The following is a 12169-nucleotide window of genomic DNA, read 5'->3' on the forward strand; positions in this document are numbered from 1 at the left end:
GGAACACCCCCCAGTTTATCTAGATTAATATATACAGCTGCAGTAGTGAGTCAGCTTTTCCTGTTTCTACGTCATTGCAAGTTGCAATAGCCCTCTTCACAACCAGAAGGCTAGGTAAGAAGGGATCTTAAGTCCAGTTGGTTTCATACTATTGTTATTTGACAATACCCAGTCCCACTATTTGCAACTCATTGCAACTGAGTTTAATTCAAATGAGCAGATGGATTTTTTTGAACCTTTCCCCAATGTTCTCTCCTTATTTCTAAGTAGTCAAAGCTGCCAATGAGAAACAAACATCTGAGAGACCAAAATGTTATTCTTCAGGAAAAAGATCAGAATTAAATAAACTAAAAAAGAAGAAAGATGATCCAGTGACTGGGCTTCAGCTCTGGAATCTCACAGACTTGGGACACTCAGCTCTGTAGCTCTCAATGTTAGGCATCTGCAGTGGAGATGAAATTTGCAGTGCTGAGTTAGACACCTAATATTCCTTTGTAATAAATAGGGAAGAATTGGGTGCCCAGAAATGAGATTTACCGGAGTCATCGTTCCAGGCAAACAGACCGTTACACTAGCCAGACATAATGATAGAAAGGCATTTTGACTGTTCTCTTGTTAAGACTTTTCTTTGTTATGAGAAGGGTGTTTAAATGAATGAACTGTAGAATAGTATATGAACACCATCTACTCCTCCTCTGTAATGTATATAAATCACAACGCCAAAGAACAAGCAAACAAAAGTGTACTTGAGTATCTTAATGGCTAGGGTTCTCATCTGGGAGGGAGAATTCTATTCCCAAGCTTACTTCTACTTTTTCCCTTATGGCTGTTTATAATGGCTCATCTGCACTTCTACTTATGTGCCTTTGAGAAATGTATGTAGTACACTATCATTCCACATAACAGAAGAGCTATGTCAGAGACCATTTAAAAGCAGCATTGATATGAACAGTTTTCATTTCGGGGTGTCTCATTACAGAAAGACTTCAGCCACAGAAGTTTGATTTCTAAACATACTAGATAAACAAGTTATTCTTATTGGGAGCTTGGTGTAATACCAAGAAGTCATATGAGATATTTTTATGGAGTCAGAGTTAATAAAGAATCCCTGTTCAGAAGAGATCTTAAGAACATGCTGGGCTTTAATGTAGCTTTTAAGTTGTGATGAAATATAAACACATGCTTTGACTGTTCTTAAACGGAACCTTTCTGAAGACTATCACTCCTGTGGAATAGAAATGTTTGAACGCCTCCTTCATATGAGACATAATGTGTCTACTCAGCCAAACTTTTTTTTAATTGCTTTTATAGATATTGAATATAAAACAGGGGTTATCACATATTACACTTACAATTCAGTGCTTCTTTTTCATAGAATTAATGTAATGTTTCCGTCCTGAGCCAGCCCTATGACACCTCAATGGTTAGAGATGAAGCACATCATTGCTAAGTCACAACCAGAACAGTGCTTTTCCATTGGAGACGTTATGTCATAATTTGAGGACATGAAATCACAATCATTCATTAGAAGTCACATAAATGCTGAATTATAACTCCTACTTTTGTTTGTTGAAACAAACCTTATTCCCATACATTTGTTTTGTAGTATCTGCTTTATGGTACTACAATGAATTTCGCATATACAACTTGACAGCTTTAAGGTTATTAAAGCCTTTGCAAATGCTTGTTTTGTCAAGTTGCACATCCTCCCTTTCCAGTTTTTGCAATTATACTTTCAATACATCACATTAACAAGCCGAAAAACACTGTTGCTCCTAAGTCTACAAAATACTGTTCAATAGAAAAAAATACCCTAGAGGAGCACAACCACCATTTAGAGGAATTTGATTAAAAATGAAACCCTCATTATAAAGCTAGACAGTGTTCAATACTTTGTTTTATGGAATGTGGTGGTATATTGTACTGGACAAGCAATCTACAATTCATGATACTTTCTGCTTAGAACCCTGCAATCAATGAAGAAAAAAAAAAAAATCAATGTTTCTTTTAATAACTATGCAATGAATAATACTAGTGATAATACTGGAGAAGAGATCCGTTCAGAATAACTTCTAGAAAACTGAATTACTTTTCCTGTAGCAGAGAAAATATTATGAACTGCATAAGGATGCAGTAATATATTTTGAAACATCACAGGAAATCCAAGCTACTAAACTATACTTCAAGTTCCTAACTTAATTAGCCTTAAAAAAACTTTCAGTAAAGCACAGTTTTTGCATAAGCTATATCAGCTATATTTGTGACAGATCATATTTTAAACACAGAACTGGATCAAATGGACACACTCAGAGATTCTGGTTTTATATACTTTTCATTTTGCGCAGTACTGAAATTTAACTGACACATTAGATATCTTTTTTCTCTTCCTTCAGACCTGTTTAAAGAATAACTTCTGATTACTTGATCACAAAAGTGAACAAGTATATAAATTTTGTCTTGAAAGGGGCCTTAAGTTGCTTTTCAACTACAAGTCACACTAAGACATAAGAACATGCCCTAATGATTTTTCAATGAGCGTGATTAAGTGCTGTCTTTAAAATCTGTTTACCTACCACATTTTATAGGGCACTATAGACAGAACAGCATATCTATGCCAGTGTTAAGTTAGCTAATAATAGCTAGAACTTATAGTGGTATTAGCAAAGATAAAACTACAAGATACAAGCCTGCTGCAGATTCTGTATGCATTTCCTCATTGCTAACATGAACCAAAATCCATACTGCCGTATCTGAACCACTGTAGTTATCTGTCTTAGCTAGAATGCTGTGATGAATGAACAGAGATAGTATTCTGAGCAAGCTCTGTTCAGCAAGCTATTTAAGCTCTCCTAGAGTAAGTATGCAAGCAGTACCACTGGATTTGATAAGACATTCCAGATGCTTAAATTTTATCTCACCTTGTACACTCGGGGACCCCTTCCCTTATGCAGAGCTCAATTCTGGAGTGATGACTCTTCAGAGTACCCAAGTCACCAGAAGCTCAGGCACACTATAGTTCCGTGAGGCTGAGTGACCTGCTGTAGCAACTTACTGCCACCAAAAAGACATCCTTCTTGTATCCTTCCACAAGGTGACTTTTCTTACTAAAGGGGTAGAAAACTAACCCAGAAAAAAAAAAAAAGCCAATTTTACGCCATTTAGTGAGTTAAACCTGCTCAGAAAGCAGTCCAATCCTGGCACAAGGAAGGGTGGATCACACAGCCACAAGCAAGAGAAAGGAGAAGGAGACGAAGAGGTAGCAGTAGAGCCATCCCTGCCATCAGTGAGCTATCACGCTGGCTACACATGAAGTGACAACTTTAGCCTCTATCTCGATAAGACTTAAGCTGTCTATTAAATTAATTTCATCCATTGAAAGCTTCACATAAATAAAATGCTTTAGTTTCCAAGAAGAAAAGGGCTTATTGGCCCACCATGAACGTGATCAAACACTGTTGAAGTCAACAGACCTTTGGATCAAGCAGAAGGAAACTTCTTTTCTGGGGATGTTGAAACAATCAGAAATGCTGCAAAAACCTGTTTGGTTTTTAGTCATTTTCTCTGATTTCTTATCAGTTCTTGAAGTACATTTAATGACTACATTGACATGTCACTAGAACTCTTCCGGACTTTAAAACACCCTGAAAATACTCCCTTGTCAATTCACCTAAAAAATTGAGAGAATTTGCTTAAAGATTTTTTTCAGTCTCTGCTTCTTCATGTATCTAGAGAAAGGATCACATTAGCAGGAAAAAAAGAACAAAAGCTCTTTATACTTGAGTCACCTGCTTTTCAATCAAGCACTCTGTCAACAAGCTAAATGCGAGGCCTCTAAGAACAGGTTTGATTCTGTGATGCAACAGGACAAATGCCAGTTATTTTTAGTTGTCGTCTCACTTAAGTCAAACTGCTGGGCACCTTGGTCTGTATGTGCAGATAGCACTTAATGCATAAAATATGTTAGTTCCAATACAGAATATTTTATATGTTTGAATATATGTAACATAAACCAGAATTTACTAAGAAACAGAGGTTTTAAAAAAAACAACTTGGAGCAACATTTATCACTTCTGGCACAGGGCCTTGGCAAACGGGGTCCAACCTTGTTTAGGCTAATAATATTACTACAATAAGATTTAATGAGAATATTCATACCTCCACCGCTAACAAAGATTCACTAGTTAAATAATCATACCTCCACTGCTAACTCACCATCAACCACCTCCACTACTAAAGATTCACTATTTAAATACCAAATATCAGTCATTTCATGACCAGGATTGTTCTGTACAAATGAGAACTGTATGGATATTGTTGGAGATACTTAGATGTGCATATCTTTACCTAAACCTCTGCAAATATAAACAGTCTAAAATAATTTTGGTAAGAAATTAAAACTTGATTGCATAAAATTGTATCCATTACAAACACGTCAAATAAACCACAGTCAAGTTGCTACAGTCCACAGTTATACTAACCATCAAAGGCTGTCTTTATAATGTCTACCCATAAAGTAGATGATTCTATAAAGCAATATGCTGCCAAGTCCCAGGTAAAGTATTCTTGCTATTATTCTTCTCATTTCTTTTACCTGCCTTAGAATTTTATATCCTCATCACACGCATAGCTCTATTATTCTAGAAAACAGTTATGATTCAGTAGACAAAGCACAGGATTAGTTAGCAAGAGCACAGATTTCATTAGCTTTTAATGAGATTTGAGTCTTTTTGAAAATTCACAGCCCAAGAGACCAAGTTTCAGCACTACCTCTGCCAACTCTTACATGGACAAATACGATGAAACGATTGTAACAGAGGAAATATAAAATGAATAAACTGCATACAGACTATATTTTATGAAGAAACTGTTCTACTTCCATCACTGAATCACAAAATAATATGTAGAGATCATAGAGATTTCAAGTAGTCTACCCTTTGTCCACTGGCCTACACATCTCCTGGTGATTCCAAGGAATTATGGAACAGTTCCTGAAAGATCTGCCATTACAAAAATGCAATTTCCCATCATAAACCTTCCCCACGTGCTTTTACCTGGCTTCTCCGAGCACTGCTCCCATTACCCGACGTTTCTCTTCACATTTGATATCTTCATTTACATCTGTCCCACCAAAGATGATTCCAAAAGGAATTCTGCCACCTGCAAAGGAATGACTACGATGAGAAGTTGACCAACATGTCAAGGTAATGACTAGAAGGGGACATTAAGAGTGAAAAGGTATATTGATAATACTGTATCACATACGTAAGCAAAAGCCTTTGAAAAAGAAACCTGGAAAAACTTGAATTTTTATGGGTTTGGCACTGAAAAAACTCATACAATAACTATGCACTTTCACAGCATGTCGGTTTGTTGTGTAGCTATGAGATTTTCTTTGCCTTTTCCATGCTTAGTAAAAACAATCCATTAGTTTCTACACTTGGCAGCCCACCAAACAGCATATATATTTTAAATGTTAGTCACATTTTAATAAGATGCAGTATTGCAAGGTTTGGTCCCAGGTATCTAGCCTCAGCCACTCATTCACTGCCCCCTCAAGCATTCCAGTACAGTGGTTTGGGTGACCATCCTGCAAAGTTGGTTACTGAAATTTTTTTTTTTTTAAATATTTACTTCTGAAGCCGATTTTACTGCTACAAAAAATGTAAATGGAGCCACACCAATGGAAAAGGTCATCGAATTAAATAAGGCAGTATATGTGAATCTGCAACAAAACCATTGTTTTGCTTAATTCCATCCCAAAAGATGGATCTGTGTTTATAATTGGTTATTCCAAGAGCTTCTGTTATCACCCAAGTTATGAAAGTTGTTTTAGGATGCCTTACAGTGCTCGGAACAATAAGAATAGATGAAGGCATGTTGGCTGTGGGACAGTCTGTGCACAAGACCTTATCAATATTCAAATTTTAGAGTATCAACAAAATCATATATATCCTAGTGGTGTCTGCACTCTGGTAAAAGCCTAGTTTTGATACACAGCATCACAATAAATTCATATTTGCGTAAGCGTAAAGCCACCAAAACAAGGTAGTGTAGCACTTCTATGCTAACAGCAGCTAGACTTACATGGACAAGGCCAAAGACTACTTAGATGAAAATACAAAAGCCCACATTAGTGCAAGATTCCTTTCTAACAGTATTTCTTTTCTTGGAGTCAGGTTATTTTTAGTAACTGACAAGTTACCAGCAATGTTCTCCCCTTAAACTAATCAAGATAGCAGACAATAATGTTTACTGTTGATTGTTTCAGCACTGAAACCAATTAAGTGGTCAGTTTTACACCACATTAAGCTAACAAATAGCAACCTCATGGTGGCTAATTACTACATGCAGAACATAGTTTTAAATTCCAAATGGGACTGAGTTTTGCAAAAGAAACAGTCTCCAGTAAGACAATCTACAAAATCTGTCATTAAGGTGACCAATTTTGTGGATTTTGCAGATTTCTGTTAGCTGTAACCGATGAAGCCAAGGTTTCCTTCTGTGAACAAGAATAAGCAGTTAGGCTGTATTGCCTCTACACACTGTGTGTCAAGAAAGGCAGAAAATGGGCTTTGTTTCTCCTTTTTGCTATCGGATGGAAGGGGAGAGGGATCAAGGACTCAGTCCTGGCAACACTGTCCTCAGCACTGGACCAACGAGCAGGGCACTAGAGGTTTCTGTGTTGATGGGGTTCTTCCTTTTGAGAGATAATATAACTGACCTTGAATGTTCATGGCTGTGAAAACTACTGGTGACACTTTCTGTAGCTACCCACAGTGTCTTAGGGAGTTGGGGGGAAATGACAGGTTAAATTCAGTGAACTCTTATAATTAAAATTCATGGTTAAAAACAAGCAAATAAGGAAATCTTAAATTAAATGGGTAATGAAACAAATATGTTGATAAAGATAGAAAACATACTATACGTTTCACATTTATATTTGAAAATTAAGTGAGCTGTAAGATGACGATTTATTAGCATTGCTAATTTCCTCATTACTAAATGAAAGAACAAACAAAAAGCATGCCAGACATAATAATTCAAGGTTTCTGAAAACCCACCAGCACAAATTACAGGGGGACTTCTGAAGTCTGAAAACTAGCACAACACAACTTACACTGAGATCTGATGAAAGTATCAAATTATGTGCCTTTGTCCAAGTGAATAGATTTGTACAATATAAAGGTGATCTCAAAAATGGATACACACTTGCAATTTCAGTAGGTGACAGGGTCTGTAATTTTGAAAGCCAGTGTTTCTAGTGTACCATTAATGGCAGGCTAAAATTTTGTTCTACATGGCTAGATACAATAGAAAATTTTATTATTTGTCTGATAACATCCTGTCTCCTACAGTTTAGCTGGCATGAATGACATCTCAAAGTTATTTCATGTCTAAAAAACCCTGACTCATTTTTGAGCAGAAAAATCAAATTAGCCTCTCTGCTTTCTTCTATTTGACCTCAGCTATACTTAGCCAAGCCATTGTCCTCTGAAAGAACACATTTGCTGAAAGTATCTTAATGTTAATATAATGCTCTTATCTTAATGTAGTTAAAGTACTTAATTATGAAATGCACTATATGCTTTAAAAGTACATTTATTTAGTTCTCTCCTCTCCAGATCAGATCTCCCACAGAGAAAGATTTTCAGCATTTCTTAACATTTGTTGAAGTGGATAAACAGAGTAACTACATCACATGGGGGTTTATACATTTATAGCCATTTATAACTGTTTGTATTCATTCTTTTCTCTTTCAGTACCTTTTTAAGAGGTATTTTTGTTGCAAAATAGAAAGAGGATTACCTTGCAGAAGTCTGCCTCCTTTATAAAGATGAATGGCCAGGGCTGCATCAAACTTGTCTGTGGAGGTTAGATTTGCTATTTCAGTTGGACTTTCATACATGAAAGCATCTTTAAGAACACAGACATGACCTGCAGCATGTAGATGATTCCTTCATTATCGGAACAAATAGAAAAAGAATAAAAAAAGATACTATTAATGTTGTAGACATGCCAGTATATTAAATAAACTTAATCAAAATGTTTTTCCTTAATAATTTTTGCTCCAACATTCACCTTTATGCTAATTTTGTTCAAGCAACCATGGAGCTATTTACGGGGGGGGTGGTTCCTGGAAAATATTTGTTACCTTCACTATTGTGAAACCACAGGCACGCTCCCAAGCAACATAATCTGCATCCATTTTAAGGCCCAAGCCTACAAGGTATCAACATCACCTCTGGAAATCAGCAGAGGTGAAGTATGATCAGGATCTTTCCCAACTGAGTTTCAGCTTAATATGCTGAAAAGACTCCTTTTGAATTGAGTGTGTTAGACTTTGGTCTTAGAGATTCTCAGAACCTTGTTCTGGAGAAAGGCCACCAAGTGAAGAAAGCACAAATATGTCCAGCTAATCAATGCTATTAAAAATACAGAACATGCAAAAAAATGAACACATAAATCAAACTGGAGAGTTGAAATTGTATTCCCTTTCTGTTTGATTGTGGGTTTAATTGCTTCTTGTCTTAGTTTACCCATTTGTACAACAGGCACAGGATAATTGAAGTATAAGAAAAAAACTACACAAAAGTAATTACACAAATACTTTCACAGTCTTTTTAAAAAATCTCAATTGCTAAAAAGAAAAAAAACCCGACAACAAAATCCCCCTATTCTAGTGTCAGCTTACCCATTCATCTTTATATACAGTGGTTTCTCATATTAAAACATTGATTCAAAGACTGCCAAAGTCAAGAAACTGATTGATTACAGGGAGCTTTACTTTAGGCATTTTGGTGACCTTTGTTTTAGTCTTTTCTTTTATACTCTAGGCTCATAATTCCTCCCACCAAAACCAGAATCAGTTATCAATGTTTCCAATGACATCAGCCCAAAACCATACAGGAGAAAATCCATGTTTTGACAGAAACTAGGACACTGTATCTGCTGACATGTAGTGTTTACATTTTCAGTATTATAAAAAGAGCACAAGAATGTTTTCTGCTTATTACATATTGTTCAGTTGATTTATTTCTCATAGCGTATTAATTGTTCTCGCATTAAAATCCTGCTAACTCAATAGCTTCTTGGATAATGTCAGCTCTTTCCTTTTCTGATCATTTCATATCCTCCCAAGGAATGTAATTTTCTGTCCTGCAGAAGTTAGTCATTCCTGCAGAAATTGGTGCTAAAAATGTTGTAAAATGTCTTGAGGCCTTAGAAGAAATGTATTAGCACTGTATCAGACAGAGCTCCATTGGCACAACATATGGTGCTGTATTTCCTCCCTATTCTAAAAAGAAACTCATTTTACTTTTAATTTCACTGTTTGAAACAAGACCAATAAATTATAATAAGTACTAATAAATAATAAAATACAGCCAGATTGTAAGCTCCTTATTTACACTGTTGAGCAATTATTTACATCATTTGTCCCATGAACTTGGTTCCAAGTACCTGCTTGCCTTTTGAAAGAGGCTCTCAATTTATATCTAAATAATGACGCCCAAATCTCATAGCTGTGGAAAGAAAATCTCTCGGGCAAATACTCGGGATGCTCATTGCATGCATTCCATAACTTCACAGGTGCTCATTAAATAGTCTAAAAGAATTTTTTCCCATCAGTATTCCAATTACCATAAATCACTATCACGTACAAGCAATATGTTTGCATATTACAATTAATTTGAAAATAACTCTCTCAGGACATCAGGAATCAAGAAACTCAGCTAGGAATTTTGATCTAAAGCATCTTTTTTTTTAATATACTAGGAATGAACACTTTTCCTTTCCTCCACAGTTTCCACAGCTCCGAATCTCACAGCTGAATGACAGCTGTTTCTGCAGTAAATAGAGGGGGACTCCCTCAAGTGTTCCAAGGCTCAGAAATTGTGGATTACCTCTATTACTTCAATTTTTTTTCCACACATAATGACTCAGGAGCATGTAAAAAATTTGCATACAGCTTAAGAAGGAAAAGTTATCACATTATTCCCAGAATAATTCAAATTCCCAGATGTAAAGAGGCCTTAATCCCATAAACATACCATTGAGTTCAATATGATTAGTCACAGGCTTCAGATTATGCATATATGGAAATATATGTGCGTAGAAGCAGAGCTATTGGGTAGTATTTAAGTACTGAAATTTACAGTGATATTTTCATATTTTCTAAATGACTTTTCATCTTTACAACCAAAAAAAAGCAGACTATGATTTTCACACATATGCTGTTATCAAGGAACATGATAAGAGGGTGCTGCAAAGCTATTTCAGGAGATCTTTTTTGAAGGCTGATTTGTCTATGAAGTCACAGATGTCCCTGAATCAAGCCAAGACAGAAGAGATACATTACTCATATCTCTTCTCCTCCTGGCAACTGTGTATTCACATTATTTTGCCATTTCATAAACAAATACTTTCTGAATGAAAAATAAAAATGAACACGTCTCCTGCTGTCTGTGAATCTAAGACAACACTGAAAATGCTAAATCTCAAGGCTACATTTTCTCTCTATCACAGTTTTGTATGTGGTAGATAAATTTCCAAGTGTCTTAACAACCAGTGATTATTGCTTGGATCCAGAATTTGCCTTGCTCTGCCATATCTTTCCCTTCTACCAGAACTCGCAGGGAAGCCAATGCCACTACTTGGGGAGAATAATATTTCTAAAATGGAGTTTGGCTGTCAGATTCCAGATTTGGGGTGTTTTGCTAGGAAGTAACCAAACAGGGAAAAATTCAGTCATGCAGTAAGTTTGAAAGATCATTTCTTAGAGTACATTATATTAGTCACTGCTTACATTGTGATATTTATACATATCTGAATATCGGACAAAATATTTCCCAGCCCCACTGATTTTAGTATTCAGGGAATTCATCTTTTTTGTTATATTTTTACACTCTTTGGAAATCATGAGGCTTATGGGTGAAACTTCTAAGTGTCTGCTCTGGATCTATACTGTATGCAGAGAGATATCGCTAAAAGGTTAAACCCTTTTCTGACATGTTTTCACTTTCTTTAAAGATTTCTATAGACAAACATTTTTCTCTAACAAACACAACTATGAAATACCAGGTGATGTTTTACAATGTTTCATTTTTTATTTCCTACATTATTGATCACTACTTCTCACATCCTGGCTAGCAGTCTTCCCTCCTTCAACCTGAATCTGCAGTTCACAGGTCTTCATATACAGCAACAGTTTTATAGTTCCAAACACAGCATGGCTGAAGCTAAGACACAAGCGAGTTAAAAGTATGCTTACTTCTAAAGTATTATAGGTTCGAAACTTGCTTTATTTTCTGTGAGGTCTTCCTCTCAAAAACATTTATGTTCTAATTTTCAACTGATATTTCAATGCAATTACTTGCAGACAAAGAATGTTTGATTCCAAAAAGTTCCTGGTAGGCAGATACACTGACACTTCTTGAATGGCACAAAATAGGCTTCATCCAAAAATATTAATTATCTCTTTCCCTAGGCTGCCTATTCTGCAAAGCAGCTATGCATCAACTACTGTTAAATCTATACAGCACAATTCAAAGCTTATTAAGTGAGCAGAGTCACTTCCACTGCCTTTTCTGAAACTCAGCCAGACCTGAATACTTGCAATTCCCACTGAAGCTGATCGAATTACAAGAGTTGAAACCCTGCTTGATCTTCTCTGTTTTCTTTGTAAATTATCTTAATTTTTTTCATACTTGTTAAAGCAAAATATTCTTCTTCTTATTTCTCTCTCAAACTTCTCCTTTAAACAACACAGACAAATTGTGTTGGCATTAATGAAGTATGAATAAAATCCACTGTGAAATGAAAAATGTGAGTGAAAATGGGGAGAGAATCCTTCTGTCTCTATGTTCTGAAGTCAGTAACTGTCCTTTGGAAGGACAAAATAACTCTGCAAAGTTTAATCCTGCCTTATAAATAGGTCTAGCTATGCAAAACATTTTGGGATGCAGCATACATCAAGTGCAGGCCATGTAAATGATTGCATCTCAGTTCCAAAGGTGGAGGATGAACGCCTGCCTTGCAGCTGTCCTGCTCCGGGAATGGCCACGCAAACAACAGCAGGAATTTGCCAGCACCTGTGCAAACAGCCGCAGGTAGGTAAAAGACCTCTTATGATCTGCCATGAAGAGAAGAGGATCTTCCGCTGTACGAGTGC

At 36.1% G+C, this 12169-nt stretch overlaps 1 protein-coding gene across 2 annotated transcripts in view; it reads right to left on the reverse strand.

Moving 5' to 3' along the window:
* GLT1D1 (glycosyltransferase 1 domain containing 1) overlaps nucleotides 1–12169 on the reverse strand; it is a 55691-nt gene that overhangs the window by 39782 nt on the left and 3740 nt on the right. For both annotated transcript variants that reach the window (XM_050906710.1, XM_050906708.1), the window contains exons 2-3: nucleotides 7807–7955; nucleotides 5052–5157 (exon numbers count right to left, since the gene is read on the reverse strand). In XM_050906710.1, coding sequence (XP_050762667.1) covers nucleotides 5052–5157; nucleotides 7807–7955 — 255 coding nt within the window. The remainder of the gene's footprint in view (nucleotides 1–5051; nucleotides 5158–7806; nucleotides 7956–12169) is intronic.

Source organism: Gymnogyps californianus, chromosome 16 (assembly GCF_018139145.2).
Source record: "Gymnogyps californianus isolate 813 chromosome 16, ASM1813914v2, whole genome shotgun sequence".
NCBI lineage: Eukaryota > Metazoa > Chordata > Aves > Accipitriformes > Cathartidae > Gymnogyps > Gymnogyps californianus.